This window comes from Phasianus colchicus, chromosome 22, assembly GCF_987193195.1.
Source record: "Phasianus colchicus chromosome 22, bPhaCol1.hap1.1, whole genome shotgun sequence".
In the NCBI taxonomy this organism is placed as follows: domain Eukaryota; kingdom Metazoa; phylum Chordata; class Aves; order Galliformes; family Phasianidae; genus Phasianus; species Phasianus colchicus.
Window position 1 is genome coordinate 1,679,034 of NC_143457.1, and position 16,320 is coordinate 1,695,353.

The 16,320-nt window shown below is 42.1% G+C and overlaps 1 protein-coding gene across 1 annotated transcript; it reads left to right on the forward strand.

Annotated features, from left to right (window-relative positions):
- The first annotated feature begins 1,553 nt into the window (after nucleotides 1-1,553).
- On the forward strand, nucleotides 1,554-12,781 carry LACTBL1 (lactamase beta like 1). The gene is made up of 6 exons (XM_031613269.2): nucleotides 1,554-1,788; nucleotides 4,008-4,117; nucleotides 5,612-5,769; nucleotides 7,093-7,340; nucleotides 9,089-9,194; nucleotides 11,494-12,781. The coding sequence occupies exons 1-6, from the start codon at nucleotides 1,683-1,685 to the stop codon at nucleotides 12,470-12,472; spliced, it is 1,707 nt and encodes a 568-aa protein (XP_031469129.2). The 5' UTR covers nucleotides 1,554-1,682; the 3' UTR covers nucleotides 12,473-12,781.
- The last annotated feature ends 3,539 nt before the right edge of the window (nucleotides 12,782-16,320 follow it).

The following is a 16,320-nucleotide window of genomic DNA, read 5'->3' on the forward strand; positions in this document are numbered from 1 at the left end:
AGGTTGAGCGTGGCCTGGGCAATCCTGATGGGAGCAGGAGGCAGCCAGCCCACAGCAGGGGGTTGGAACTGGATGAGCTTTAAGGCCCCCTCCAACCTAAGCTATTCTATGATTCTATAATCTCATCGTAGCTCCACAAAATGTCTGTCAGTAGAAACCGAAGCCTGCCATTGTGGGGATGATTAATGAGAACTCAATATATGGGCTTTTCCTCAGTGCCTACAAGGACACGAGATGAGAGTGGTTGTATAGAAATAAACGGTGTCCCAACACCATTCCCATCTCTAGGAACATGGGACTTAATCTAACAGGCAGAATATGGGCTGCACGTTTTTTGTGTTTAGCCTCGAGAATGGGTCTGCAGGAAGCTGTATGTGAGGCCATCCTGGAAGTCTTAATGATGTTATGGAACAATCTGGAGCATGTTTCACCTTCAGAAATCTATGTGACTAAGTGGCGTCAGATTTGCAACCCAGAATTGCAGCCTAGAGTCTCAGCAGGGATGAGATGCCCCAAACGCATCCCTACAGAGCCACAAAGCCATGTGGAAGGATGGAAGGGGCTATGCAGGTTATCTTGTTGTAACAAGACGTAGATGACTTCAGAAGTTCTTGGATTCCTGGAGGTGCTCAAGGCCAGGTTCGATGGAGCCCTGTGAAACCTGATCTGGTGGGGGGCAACCAGCACATGGCAAGGGGTTGGAATAAGATTTAAAGGTCTCTTCTAGCCCAAGTCATGTTATAGACTGTCTAGTAAATCAAAAAAAAGGAGGAAAAGGAAAAAAAAAATAAAGGAAAAAGGGCCATGTGGAAATCTATAGGAATTATTTTAGACAACCTGAAACAGCTTTGTAGTGTAGGCCATACTGGATGCAAACTGCAGGCTGTATGTTACAGAACATTAATTGCCAAACTTTCTGAAGCACTCTGTTTACTTCTTATAGTCAGTGAAAGAGCAGAGCTCATGCTTACAGACCTAATCATTTGTCATCTGTTCCTTATTTTTGTATAACATTTATATAGTTGTATTACCAACCTGGATGGCCTCCAGTGCTGAGAGATCTGCATCAACCCAAAACATTAGCTGGTTTTCTGAAGCGTCGCCTCTGTAAATGTCAAGCTTGCAGATGGTACATGATATAATGAGACTTGCAGGTGCAAATCAGAAGGGCAGTACATGGTGAAAAGTTCCATCATTCATTTAGAAAAGCTGGATCTTCTCAGACTGGTGGCTGCCATGAACAGATGCTGGACTCTGGGGTTGGAAAATATATCCAGGAATAAGTTGTGGTGGTTGAGAAGTGATGAAATGAGAGCTATAGAAGAATCCTTTCAGCCTGCGTGGTGAGATTCATCTCCAGTAAGGTTAAAAGGCAAGCTCTCAGTGTACAAGTGATGTAATTCCATGAGAACCAATAAGACCAACAAAGTGAGGAGTGTATGTCTTGCAGTGAAAGACAAGAAACCATCTCTGGTTCTAATTATTGCAGTGTCTATGGCCAGCTGGGTCACAGCTGGATTTAGTCAGTGTCCCTACAGCAGCTGTATTGTCTGCATGTGCCTTTTTCACCTATTTATTATCCATGCAAGACTGTTTTTCCCTTTCTTTTACTCCCTCTGAGATCATCTCTTTTGTGCCTTCAGCAAGCATCCAGCAGTCGAGGCCTCCTCAAGCTCTCTGTTATGGAAGTGAAGTGGATTCATGTGTTGGTCATCTTCTTCTTCCTGCTGTCTGTTGCTATGACAGGCTGCTTTCTGTGGCAGTACAGCCTCCCCAAGGCGGAGCCCAGTGAGTAGACAGCCTTAAGCTTGATCTTTCTCTCCTTGTGGACATCTTTCCCCATAGAGCTGACTGCACTCAAATTTACCACATTAGCTGGTGCAAGAACACAGAAAATTGGGTTGATGGGGAACTGTCTAATTCTTCCAAAGGAGCTCACACACAAAAGAAAATTGAGGTGGGGAGGAACGTCTTCAGTTCCTGATGGATTTGCCAATAGTTCTGACCTTCATAGAATCTCAGAATCATTTGTGTTGGAAAAATCCTCTAAGATCATCAAGTCCAGCCACTAACCTAGCACTGCCAAGTCTGCCACTAAACCAAGTCCCTTAGTGACACATCCACACATCTCTTAAATGCTTCCAGGAATGGTGACTCAACTACTTCACTGGGCAACATGTTCCAATGCTTCACAACCCTTTCAGTGAATAATTTTTTCCTGATATCCAATCTAAACCTACCCAGCAAAACAAAGTCCATTTCCTTGTGTTCTGTCACTTGTTGCTTGGGAGAAGAGACTGACCATCCCCATCTCTCTACAACATTCTTTGAAGCAGTTATAAAGAGCAATAATGTCTCCCTTGAGCCATCTTTTCTCTAGGCTAACTTCATTCACCACAACTCTTTGGGCCCAGCCATCCAGCCAGTTCTTTACCCAGTGAAGTGTATACTTATCCATGCCATGAGCAGCCAGTTTCTCCATGAGAAAGCTGTGGGAAACTGACAAAAGATTTACTTAAAATCTTGGTAGCCTTTCACTCATCCACTAAGCAGGTCACTTTCTCATGAAAGGAGATCAAGTTGGTCAAGGGGGACATGCCTTCCATAAACCCATGGCAAACGTCCTGATTACCTGTTTGTCCTGTATGGGCTGATGATGGCACTCAGGGTGATCTATTCCATAACATTCCCCAGTACCAAAGTCAAACTGATAGGCATGTAGTTTTTCAGGTCCTCGTTCTGGCCCATCTTTAACATAGATTATTCGGCATATTAAGGGAAAAGGCACTTTATTTCACATTCCCTATGGGTTTGCTTCCTTTCCTATTCCTGTAAGAATAGATCTGTGAACTAGCATGAGTTCCCAGTTCACACTGAGATTTTCTTGATTTATTGTAAACTCAATGGACAGACTCAAGACACTGTGTGTGCAAAGATGTAATATACACAGTGTAGCTGGATCACAGTTTTAAGTAGCCCAAAGGTGGCATGAAATCCACAGTGAGGGTGACAGATGTACTTCATAGACTAATAATATAGAGTATAGCATAGAAAGATTTCAAACATGAGGGTTGTATTTTTTTTTTTTTTTGCAGAATATCTAAGGCTGCCTGTAGGCTTCCAGTGAGCTCAAAGCTCCTGTACTGCTATTCATCTTCTCATCTGTATTTCTAATGCTTCATGCTCAGAGAAGCATGAAGAACTTAACGAGCAAAGGAGCTATGTTTCTGAGACCCTTGGGATCATCTAGGAAGGGTTACCATTTCACACTGAATCTTTGCTTGCCCTCCAAATTTAAGACATACCTCTGGAATGTGCAGGATACTGCTAATTCAGAGGACAGCTGATAAACTTGTTCGTGCCATTGTCAACAGTTCACATGTACCATGGTCATAAAACTGTGACAGCAATGCATGTATTCCATCACCCATTGTTAAAGCATTAGGTTTCAGGTGGCACTCACAATTCACTGCTACATCCATATTCTGAGGTTACAACATGCATGGGACTGTTTTCCTTTTGAAACCAAGCACAGATCTTTCCCTGTATGTTGGCAGTGCACTTTCACCAGGTCTCCATCCACTGACAAGTATGCTCCATAGTCTTCTGTAGTCCCAGCCTCTTAGTCTCTCATTCCAGCTTGCAGTCAGTTGGAGCCTATTAGTGGGCAGTATTGGTGACTGATGGACAGTTGGACTGGTGGACAGTTGGACTGGATGATCTTAGAGGTCTTTTCCAAACTTAATGATTCTATGATTCTGTTGCAGCTTCTACTTGTCCCATGTGCTGTATCACATTGGAATGAACAATAGAAGAGCACAGTGCTCCCTTCAAGTCCTACATTATCTGAGATAGAAACAATTCATGATTCTCTCTCTGTCTATGCTGAAGTGTCTTTCAGTTTTGGACGATACAATGAATAAAGCTAGTGCTGACTGCTGGAAGAGGTTAAAGTTTGTCAGTATATCTTTTCAAATCATGTAAATTGTCTGTGAAATGTTTTCCAGACCCACCTGTGATGGAAGTAAGATCAGAATCTGTGCAGATGTGCCCACGCTACCCTGAACCAGTACCACTGGACCACCCAATCCCCATTTTGAAGGAAGCATTGGAGAAGGTCTGTGAGAAGGGAACTGGAGAGATGTAGTTCATGACTGCTGTTCTGAAGGAGCCAATGTGCATTTTGACCCTGAGCATCTTAGAGCAAGAACATAGGGCACAGAGGAGGTGGAGATCATCTGAATGTACAAATGAGCCACATTCTGACAAGACACCCTGGATTTTATGCACCTCAATCATATTATACAAACTTTCCTTTGTCTCTTCCCAGGCTGCAGAGTCCTTGCTCAAGTAATCATAATACAGAAGCTGTCTCACAGCTGTGAGCACTATTTTTGCTTTTATTTGAACATTATCCTATTCTAGCATATTTGTGGAGATGCAGAGAATCTAGACAGCATTCAGATTGCAAGAAACTCTTCTGTTTCACAAATTATATAAAGCATGGAGAACCTGAACACTATACACATAGAAAGACACAGGTATTGGAAGGGGTCTTAGGCACCATTACCTAAAGACTGTATCTTCAGATGCTCTCAGGTTCTGCCTAGGTCTGTGGACACTTGGACTCCCATTCAAGATCTTGCCTTAGCTGAGATCTCTTCTTAATGGAATGTGAGATCCTTGGTTCTGTCTCTCAGCATCTACCCCCTGATAACCAGTATATGGAAAATGCCCAGAACTCCCATTGGAACGAGGGTTGTACATTTATTAATGCAAACATTACTTTGAAAACCAAGGTAGGGAGGAACACAAGCCCCATTCTCAGTGCTGATGTTCAGAGTCATGTTGGAGGGTAACCACAGAGTATTGTTTGGGACTGGTCTCAGCTCTGAAGTCTGTCTGAGCTCCAGACCTTCCCTGGGATGTTCTGGCTTTTCTACCTCCATCTGCAGCTCGAGTGGGTGTGATACTTTACTTGGCTACCATATCCGTGATGGTATATGAGGTCTTGGAGCAAGGTGGTTATTTCCATTGCTGGCTATCTGGCCACCTTACCCACTCATCCAGAGAGGACAATACTTGGCTTGGCCATTCTTGTCTCAAACACTAATCTTGGAAGGCCATTTCTTTTGTCTTGATAATTTTATGCAAAAGATAACTTACATGTAATGATGAAATCATTGAATCATTAAGGTTGGAAAAGACCACTAAGAACACCAAATCCAACATCAACCCACCCCCACCATGCCCACTAACCATGTCTCTCAGTGCCACATCTCCATGTTTCAACAACACTTTCTCAGGGCAGCCCCTTCCAATACCTCACCACTCTTCCTGAGAATAAATTTTTCCTAATATCCAACGTAAGTATAGCTTTGAAAAAGTCAAAAAAGCAATACATTCTGCTTGTGGGGGGACCACAATGGCTAATTGGGTCCATACAGACCTGGAAAAACAGGAAGGGAAGAGAAATCACAGCCCTCAATGTATTCAGTACTGTTTCTATGAGTGCAGTTTAAACAGGACTGCATCTAGTACTGCCTTTTGCATGCTCTATTCATTACAAGACTCCTGATTTGGTAATTCATCGTTTCCTGTCGTTCTCCAGGTAGACTTGATGCTGCGCCAAAAGATTCATAACTCTGGTCTTCCTGCCATGTCTGCCATCGTTATCTACAATGACACTGTGCTCTGGACGGGCAACTTTGGAAAGAAGAATGCTTCAGATCCCTTCTCAGTGGTGCCCAATGAGTACACTATTTACAGGTGAGACAGATGTACTGAAGGCATGAGGGCTAAAAGGAGAACGATTACACATAAAGGAAAGTAAGGGGGAGTCACATCTTTGGGAGCAGAACCACTGTCACAAACCATGACTTTTCTTGCCCCAGGCCCAGTGTATTCTGAAGAAACTTATGGGTCACACTGAATCTTTGAGAGACAATGCTATCACTAGTCACTACATTACATGCTTGTAACTCACTGAATTGTTTTCCTTTTTTTCCTCTCTTTTAATTTTTGTTGCTGTTATTTTCTGTTGATCTGGTTTGGTTTTAGCTGGATCTGACTTTGAGTGGAGTTACTGTGAACTTCTTGGAGACCTACAAAAGGTTCTGCTCCTCACATAAGAAAGTCTCTGTTCTTTGAGGAGGTCTAGGGCATAAATCTGAACACTGAGAGCTAGCACATATTTTGTGAACAGTAAGAACAGAGTGCCATATATATATATGTATAAAAAAAACAATAGGATTTTGGAAGACTATATTCTGAGTGTATAAAGTAGGTCTGCATACTAATGAAGCCAAGGCCATATGGGCTATTGTATTTTAGATGAAAACAGAATAAAGCTCTTAGTGTGTGGTAAAAACCATAACAGAAAGAAAACAAGAAGTATTTGCTTTCTTTAAAGACCTATTTTCAGTGATTAATAACTGTGCTGTACATGAAACACATGGTCTGCATGCTATCAAATGTTATCCTTAGAGTAAACAGTTCTGAAAAGTTTCAGCAGCTGTGATTAACTTACCCCCCCTGCCCCCATCACCACAGCATACCTGCAGAGAGGACCTTGCACTCCTTCTTCCAGAAGACCTTCTTCAAATTTAACTGTTCGGAAGCCACCTAAATAGCAAATCTGACTATGAAATGCAAAATTTTGTGGCATTTAAATCTTAAAATTCCAAGAAATGACTTGCAATTTATTATGATGTTCAGTAAGGAATAATTTACAAAATATGTCATCTTATAAATACTAAGTGAACAAAGTTCTGTACTCAGCTGCACTATTGGTGTTGCTTTTAATCATTTAAACATCATTTAAAATACATTCTTTTGCCAAAACACATTTGAAAGACTCATTACTCAGTGCAGAATACTGAACACTGTGTAGCAGTCCATGAAGGCCAGAGTTAAGGATATTAACCCAGTCTACTTTCCTGCATGTTAGCCATTCTGTTATGAATTAACCAGAGGTATTGTATGCAAAGCTGCAGGTAGTGGGTCAATTTGGTGATCTTATGTAGTGAACATCTAACTTTGATTCATGGGTTTCTTAATACTTACTTTCTATAAACATTTATTCCTGCACAGAATCGCCAGTGTCTCCAAGATCTTTCCCACCCTTATGCTGTACAAGATGTGGGAGGAAGGGAAAGTCACATCTCTGGATGACCCTTTGGAACGTTACGCCCAGAACTTTGCTATTAAAAACCCTTTGGGAAGGTTCAGGGAATCAGAACAGAGATATACAGCAGATGGGCTGATCTTTGTGGAAAAAGGTTCGATACCACTTAAGCCATCACCTGTTACCTTGCGCAGGATGGCCAGCCAGCTCTCAGGTGAGACAACGCTGCTCACTCCCTGCCTACCATCTGAAAGAGGCCACTGGGAGAACAGATCAGATGCCAGGAATAAGAAAGTCTGCTCTTGACGCCATTTACCAGCATGGGCTCTGCACCTCTGCACTTCCCAGTGATAAATGGAGTCTTCTCCAGGCCACCTGCTCGGAAAGGGGCCAGGCAGCACTGTGGGCTGGGGAATTGCTTTCCCCATGCAAGGTGAATATATGTGTCTTTCAACACAGTAGCTTGACCTGAAACCACTTTCAAATTGCATAACTGTTTTTGCACTCCAGCCCAGAGTGCTCTCATTTTTCTAAGAAGTAGAGGTGAGGGTCAAAGTGGCACCAAACCTCTTTGCTTTGAATAGATAGACCTTGATTGTGGACCTAAATATAGCTGTCAGCGTGCTTCCTGATCTGGGATTCCTGAGCTATTAATAGCTTTGTACTTGCTGGCAGAAGACTATTAATCTGCTGCTACTTTCATACTTGTGTAACTCTTATGTTGTGGTAGAAGGAGCTCACAGGACTCAGGAGATCTTTAACCTCTTTGAAATAGAGCTGTTAATACTCAACGTGGGGATTCCAGAATTTACTGCCAAAAAGACCGTGCTGAGATTTCCTGCAGCACTGAGATCACACTTTGCATTATTCCAGTTGAGAATAAAATAACCCAAATTAGAATCTTTGATTAAAATAACCTGTAGGCAAATTGCAATAGTATAGAGCAGAGCACTACCTGAAGCCATCCCATAGTAGGATATGTCCTAAAAATACTCATAGGAAGCATACCTGGTTGTAGCATAATTGTTTATAAAGTATAGATGTTGCTTCTCACCGTGTTGGTTTTTATCTGCAACTTCCCCAACATGTTTATAGCACACATGTATAGCACACCATCAGGGCACAGCAACCAACTTGGACACTGACAATCTAATGCTGCAGAAGCCCAATTTCAAAAGCTCAACTGAAAATTAAATGAACGTTGAGGTCACCTGTTATATTTCCTGGCTGCGAAAATAAAACATAACAAGAAGGAGAAGGTTCTGCAATATAAAAGCCACCATGTGACACTGAGGGACATGGCTTAGTAGGCATGGTAGTGATGGTTGGACTAGGTGATCTCAGTGGTCTTTTCCAACCTTAATGATTCTGTGACTAAGATATTGTGAAGTGTTTTTGCACATCAGTTCCTCCAGTAGAAAGCCCATTATCTGCTGAGATATGCTAAGTGCATCTCTTATCTAGTCATTATGATGCACAAATAACCCTGGAATAGAAGCAGAAAAAGAGCTTTTCTTCCAGTTCAAATCCCAAAGTCAGGCCAATTCAGAAAAGCAAGTCCTGCTGCCACAAAAGAAAAGGGCCTCATTCAACTTTTCCATAATTAAGCACAAGCTCATGGAGCAGATGTTTGCAAGTCACGTTTATGTCTTGTACCCTTCCTGATTTTCTCCTAGCTTCTGAGTGAAAATCAGCTGTAAACTGCAAGAATTATCTAATTCTAGATGTAATCCAGGTTCTGGGATTGGTGAGCCAATAGACTCCATGCAAAGGAACTGTGGCATTTTAGAAAGTCCTGGCAAAACATATTTGGGGAATTCATTTTTAGAGAATTTTCATGCAAATTCCAGAACATGGCACTACACTACCTACAGTGAAGAAAATTAACTCCCTCCCAGCCAGACCAGGACATTGGACCACAGCTTGTGCCACATTGTTGAATGTTTTTTCCTCTATGTACAGGTCTCCCCAGGAGACTGCGATCTACCAGCCTGCTGTGGAAAGGCAACACACAAGAAGCTCTAGCTCTCCTGAAGGATGATGTCTTGGTGGCTGATCCTGGAACCAGGTCAGATATTTTCACTTAAGAGCTTTTGGGTTGAGTCCATGACCAATGGAAAAAGACTGCTATTCCTAGAGGGAGCTTCAGATCATCCATCTACAAATAGATATATTTGTGAGGCACTGGGACAGGTTGCACAGAGAGGTGCTGAGTGCCCCATCCCTGAGACATACAAGGTCAGGCTGACAGGGCTCTGAGCACTGATGGAGCTGTGGGTGTCCCTGCTCATTGCAGGGGGTTGGACCTGATGGTCTTTAAGAGTCCCTTCCAACTCAAACCATTCTATGAGTCTATGTTTCTAAATACATCTGTTTTAGGTTGGAAAGAGTTACTTTTGGAAGTGTCCCTAGATGGGGCAAATAGATTGTTGTACTTAGGTCCAATGATCCTTCAGCTGTCAATCTGCAGATTTACAACAGTGATCAGGCCTAGTCAATTTAAACCATCATTTATTTTCACAGAATTGTAGAATGCCTTGGATTGGAAGGGACCTCAAAGATAACCAAGTTCCAACCCCCTGCTATGGACAGGGTTGCCAGCCACCCACTACATCAGGCACCAGATCAGGCTTCCCAAGGCCCCATCTAGCCTGGCCTTGAACACCTCCAGGGATGGGGCATCCAGTTCTTTGGGCAGCCTACACCAACACCTCACCACTCTTCCCCCTGACATCTAATCTAAATCTTCCCTCCTTTAGTTTAAAGCCATTCCCCCTTGTCCCGTCAAAAAGTCCTACTGAAATTTACCCTATATCTGTAGAAATCTACATGTCTCTAAATCAGATACTGGCTGCAATTTGTGTAGTGTTAAGTCTGTTACTTGAACTGCAATCAAACACTAAAACATATGAACAATCATAGAATCATAAGATCATAGAATGGCCTGGGTTGGAAGGGACCTGAAGGATCATCAAACACCAACAAGATCCACTGGACAGTGAGTGAGGGAAAAGATTTAGACTAACTGGGAAAAGTTCTTCAAAAATGTTCAGTTTTTTAAAAATTATATTCTCAAATAATTTGCTTAGAGCTTCTGAAGACTCATGATGACACAAAGTATGTAATCTTAGAAAATTGGCTTATGGGTTGGGTTCAAAGGGTTGTAGTAAATGAGGTTACATCAGGCTGGCAGTCAGTCACTACAGGGGGTTTCCCTAGGGCTTCATTTTGGGGCCAGTTCTCTTTAATATTTTTATAAATGATCTGGATGCAAAACTCAAATGCAAACTAAGAAAGTTTGTGGATGATTCTAAATTAGGAGGAACTGCTGACTGCTTCAAGGAAGGAGGGATCTCCTTCAAATGTGAGGGTTTGGACACCACTGTCAGACACAGAGTTTGGATTTTTGGTGGCCCTGTGTGGAGCCAGCAGTTGGAGTCAGTGATCCTTGTGGGTCCCTTTAATTTCAGCATATTCTGATTCTACTATAATATATTTTTCTTGGAAAGGTGAACGTCAGTCAGTTTTAGACATAAATTTTTAGTCCAACATGGATTTATTCCTGTGGCAAATTATATGTCATGAGAAATTTGCTGGAACTGGCTAAAGTGGTACCAAATTTATGACCTCAGTAGGCCTCAGTAAGAGGAGATATTTAACATATCAAATATGTTAAAAACATGATTTTTGAAAAAGTGTTTGAAAGAAAATTACCCATTCATATCTTTATGTCATTAAACTTAATTCAAGTGCAAAGACTCAGTGCCCGTTATGGATATTAAAGACTTACACTTTGATGTCTTTAATCACTCAACATTACTGGATTCTGCTTTTGAGACTTATAAGTGCTTTTTAAGTGCTTTTACCATCTTAAGATAGCTTAGGTCCTGAAGTTATTGCACCATGTTAAATCTCCAGAGACTCGTCTGGGATTTTGAGACCTTTAAAGTAAGCACCTGTACCTCTTGACTCTGCTCTTGAAAAGAATGAACACATTCTTTTGGTGAAAAGTGATGAACAATAAGTCAGAATATGCAAATATAAGTTTTCACCTGAAGTTTTCTGTCTTTGGCCTTCTTTCTGTATGTAGCAGTTAAACAGCTCAGCTGATGTGCACAAAAGAAATTTCTGTCTTAAGAAGAAATCAAGACATTAACACTTTGTCACAGCCTCATCACTGCTCTCCCTTTAGCATGTGATCTGATAAAAGTAGCATCTTTCCCCAGAGGAGAGAGACCCAGCCATTGTTATTTGCAAAATCATATCCACACAGTGTAACTAAAGTAAGGCTGATGCAGGACTACATGACCTTCTAGGGTCCCTTCCAACTCAAATTATTCTATGCTTCTGTCTTTCTTTCTTTCCAGATGCCACTACAGCAATTTGGCCTTCTCTCTGATGGCACACGTGCTAGCTGACCATGCAGCTGATGGACAATACCAGCGATGGATCTCGGAGAACATCCTGGACCGCTTGGGCATGGAGGACACTGGCTTTGACATCACACCACCCATCCGCTCCCAGATGGCGGTGGGTTTCTATAGCAGCCAGCAGCCAGCCCCTCTCTATGACCTCGGCTGGTACAGACCTTCTGGACAGATGTACTCTACAGCTGCTGACCTTGCCAAGCTGGCAATGGTCTTTTTAGGCACCTATCACCGTCGTCTCCTAGAGCCTGACACAGTGAAGACAATGCTGACACCTCTGTTTAAGTGCTCCACTGAATACTTTGCCAACAAGACTGGAACGCCCTGGGAGATTAACGAGCAATTGGGATATGATGTCATCAGGAAGGATGGAGACCTTGATGGCTATTCAGCTACTTTCTCACTGATCCCCAAGCTCCGCCTGAGCTTCATTGTACTGATGGCTGGGCCCAGGCCTCAGGGTGGAGATCTTGTGACCCAGACATATGAGTATCTCATCACTGCCATGGAGACTGCGTTCAGAGAGGCAGAGAAAACATTGACTCCTCCCCCAAGCCCAGTCCCTTTTGTTGGCTATTATACCTATTCCAATCTGACTTTCTATGAGATCAAAGTTGGACGCGGTGGGGTGCTGGTCATGCAGCAGTTTGGGCCTCATGCTGAAGAGCTGATTCCTGAGAAATATCGGACAATCAAGCTCCATCATCTGGAAGATCGTGTCTTCCAAGTTGTTTTTGACAAGGAGTTTCCATGTGTTCTGCACCTGGGCTCTGCCTCCATCTCACTGGAGACCCAGAATGGGCAGCTCTTTAATTTTTATCCATTTGATCGCAAGGGTTTGTCTCCTGGCTTTGATGCACCAGGGCTGAACACATACAACGTGGTGCGCGTACTTCGTAAACCTGTCTTCTATAGCTAAATGTCCCCTCTTCTTTTCTGACTATTCCTGGGGGTGACTCCAAATCTGCATCTTTCCAGACTCTCCTTCTATGTGGCTTTTTGGATGCCATTAATTGGGAAATATACTGGCAAATGACTGTTACTTCCAACAGACATATCATGTCTCACTTCTGAAATGACTGCAACGGCTTGCCATCCCTGTTCCTGCATGGCAGATTGGCTAGCAATGGGGATGCCTACAGAAAAAAACAAAAAAAAACAAAAAAACAAAACAGGTAGAAATGAGGTGAATGAATGCTGTTTGGATGCCATTAAAAAAAAAAAAAAAAAAAAACAGGTTTTATGTCTTCACAATTAAAATGGCCATTGTGGCCATTATACTGGAACTATCAAAGGGCTGGGAAATTCCTGTGTCTCTTTCAGGGCTGTTGGTGACCCCACCTCCCATGACCAAGATTTTTTCAATGGATTTGCTCAAAAATGGCACCAACATGATACCAGGCTCTGCTTGTGATACCTGAGTAGTGGGATTCCATTTCTTTCCAGGTTCACATCAAGTAAACTGTGAAAAGAGCTTAAAACAATATGGTTTTGTCTTGGCTCCATGGATTTCTTCAAAAGCTGTGGTCACACTATGGATTTTGTAGCACTTAACTGTAAAAGATGAAGCATGCTGCTGTGAGCAGAGTCATATGAACACATGCTGCTACATTCCAGGTGGAATCAAGCTTGTTACTGTCTCAGTGCATAGTGTGTGATATTTGAGTGTGATATTTAGGTGTGTGAGTGTGGTATTTAAGTACAGGAACGTGTGGAAATATGTATATTTGGGGCACAGTATCTGTGCAGATAAATACCTGTTCTGTTTATGCATTTGAGTGAGGATGGGAACTGAAAATGCATTCCCCTGGGGAGTGGGATAGATGCACATTTAGGATAGATGCACCTCTAAGAATTCTGCAAAGCAACAAATTCATTCTCTTCTCCCTTCTTGTGACCACTCCGTGCCAAGGTAATCAGGATGGGTGGTGTATATTAACAGCCAATTATCATATCAGTAGTAGCCAATATCATATCACAGTGATGGCAATGGAGTCAGACACCATGCAAGCAAGGCAGGGCGACTACCACTGATTGAGAAGTCTTGGATCTTGCAATACACCTTCAGGTTCAGGAGAGTGTTGTAATTGGAGCCTGAAAAAAAAACAAGCAGTGAGTCAGAGCAAAGCAACCTTAATTTAAGTAGCCTCACTGCAAAGTGTGGTAATGGCTGTACAGCATGGCAATCCTGCAGGAAGTGCAAAAGTTAGGCATACTAGCACAATCAGAGACTTTTCAAAGTGTTTATTCTTCCATACCATCACTGGTATGGAGCTGGGTCCTCTTGCAAAGTGACCTCCTTTGCTCAAACAGTCTTGAAAGTGGATGTCTCTTTGAGGATTGGAAAGTAAATCTCCCTGCATCTTGTCCCTCTTGTTGTCTCTCCCTGATTTTATTCTGTGTATAGTTCCTCAACTCTGATTTCAAGTAGAGATACCATCACTAAATGTCTAGAAACCTAACTGGCAAATATGGTTCCCTGCCTTTTTTCAGACAATTTCAGTTCCTTGGCAAACATATGGAATAACATAAGCCTTGCCTTACAATCAGTCATGGTTGCTGCTGTATGGGTTTCCTCGTATGTTTAACACCCTCATATGTTCACGTATTTAATCTGGGCTATAGAAACAATACACTCAATGCAAATTCTCTCTATAGGCCAGTGATGTGCTTACGCCCAGAGATAAGGTTGCAGACATGATGCTCTGCTGTTGTATTTCCTGTAGAGATGCATAAACTATGTCTTGGCATGCCTGATGTAACAGAGACTGTTCTTCTTGCTTCGGAACTTATATATCAGCTACCATTAAATGCCTCTGAGTGATTATATCACGCTCCCACAAACCCACCAAGGCAAGTGCCATGTGCTTACAGTGCTGGAAGCATATCCCACATCCCACAACACTTCCCAAAGCAGCGTCCTGGGCCTTGGCAAGCAAGACTCATGGTGACATGGCACCCAGAAGGAATGGAGTCCGACAACGAGACTCGCTTCTGAAACAGCCTCATAGACATAATTGTGTTGTGCATCACTTGTTTTGTATATTATTTTAACATCATTATTATAATTACTTTCCCTTCTTTTTCTGTCCTATTAAACAACCTTTGTCTAAACCCGTGAGCTTTATCTTCTTTATTTTTTTCCAGTCCTCTCCCCTGTCCCACTGTGGGGGATTGAGGGAACGTCTGTGTGATACTTGGCTGCCTGCTGGGTTAAACCACAACAGCTCACAAACTCTCTATCTAACAGTGAGCTGAAGTCAAATGCCCCTTTCCACCCTGCCCTTGGAAGCTCTTCATGACTGCTTCCCCACTCTTGGATGTTCTTTTCAAGTTGGGGACTAAGAATTAGAGACTTTAGATCCACCCAGTTCTCAGAATTGAAGGAAACACTGAGAAATATCCACCATGTGCATGCCCCATGCCTGGAGGTGCTAAAGGCCAGGCTGGATGGGGCCCTGGGCAGCCTGAGCTGGTGGGGAGCAACCAGCCCATGGTAGAGGTTGGAGCCATCCTCCATCCTCAGCCATTCTGTGATTCTATGATAAGATTCTATGTTCATGTCTTTACACCGGGATTCAAGGTCATCAGTGCAAACTGGAACAAAAAACTGCAGCTTCTTCCCTGACAGACAGGTTTATGCTTTCTCAGTACCTTTTTCCACATCCTTTTCTCTTTATGATTCGTGTCATGCTCTTGAAATGCCATTCAGGCATTTGCAGGAGGGGAGCTGCAATAGTAATTTTTATTAGATGAATTTTATAACAAGTTCAACAATAAACTATTTTGATTGTATCTAAGGCTCTTTTGCTGGTTCATGACTATTTGTTTTTTCTATCCATTTGGATGTAGGATAAATGTTGATAAAAAGAAGTCATTAATTTCCTAATTAAAAAAAAAAAAAAAAAGAGCAGTAAAAATACAAGATTCCTGCATAATATCACAGATTTATGACTAATCCTGAATTGCTGACAGAGTAATTTCTACAGTTTGGATTTCTGGCAATATAGCTGACAGTAAATATAGCAATTTTATGCATGAATCCTCCCATTTTGGGACATCTTGCTTGTGAAACTCCCTTCCTACTCCCAGATTCCCACAGTATTTCATGGTCAGATTCAAGATCCTATGGGAGAGAAGTGAGGAAGAGGAGAAGAGAGAAAGATCTGTGTGTTTTCCCCTTGCAACCCCAAACAAATCACAGGATCCAGCTTTATTGTGAGGACTCTTCCTTATATGTTCTTGTAAGACTCAACTTCCATATTTTTCATGTGCAAGGGAAAGTTTTGTAGCAATTTGTTTCCGATTTGTATAAAGCAACAGAAACTCATGTTGCTTTTGTGCTGACTTTTTACTGATTTTGGAAAATAGGCAATGAACGGAGGGAATGAAACCAACAATGCTTAAAGTTATCATTTTCTTTCCTCTTTTATTTTTCTCCTTTAGGCTGTATCTTCTTTAAATTATTAAGGAGCTTTTCCTCATGAATCAGTGGCCCTTATTTCGGAAGCTGAAAACAAATCCAAATTTTTCTTACGGTGTGAGATAATGTAGTAAGCATAATTGAAAAAAATATTTTGCGTATGGATGTAAATCTGGAAATTCACATAAATAGATGTAAATGTATATCTTGAAGACTTTATCTCTGTCAAGGAGATCTGACATATGCTTAGAGGGAAAGATAATGCTTGGAAATCTTTGTCAGAACGTTAGCGTGTGTCAACTCCATAAACTCCAGCCATAAAACTCAAGGTCAGTGAAGGAGGA

Excerpts from the sequence above, each read along its gene's own strand:
- LACTBL1 (XM_031613269.2), top strand. The coding sequence starts at position 1,683 with ATGGAAGTGAAGTGGATTCATGTGTTGGTCATCTTCTTCTTCCTGCTG. Across the intron at positions 5,770-7,092 it reads AATGAGTACACTATTTACAG|AATCGCCAGTGTCTCCAAGA; the intron begins GTGAGACAGATG and ends ATTCCTGCACAG. Across the intron at positions 9,195-11,493 it reads GTGGCTGATCCTGGAACCAG|ATGCCACTACAGCAATTTGG; the intron begins GTCAGATATTTT and ends CTTTCTTTCCAG.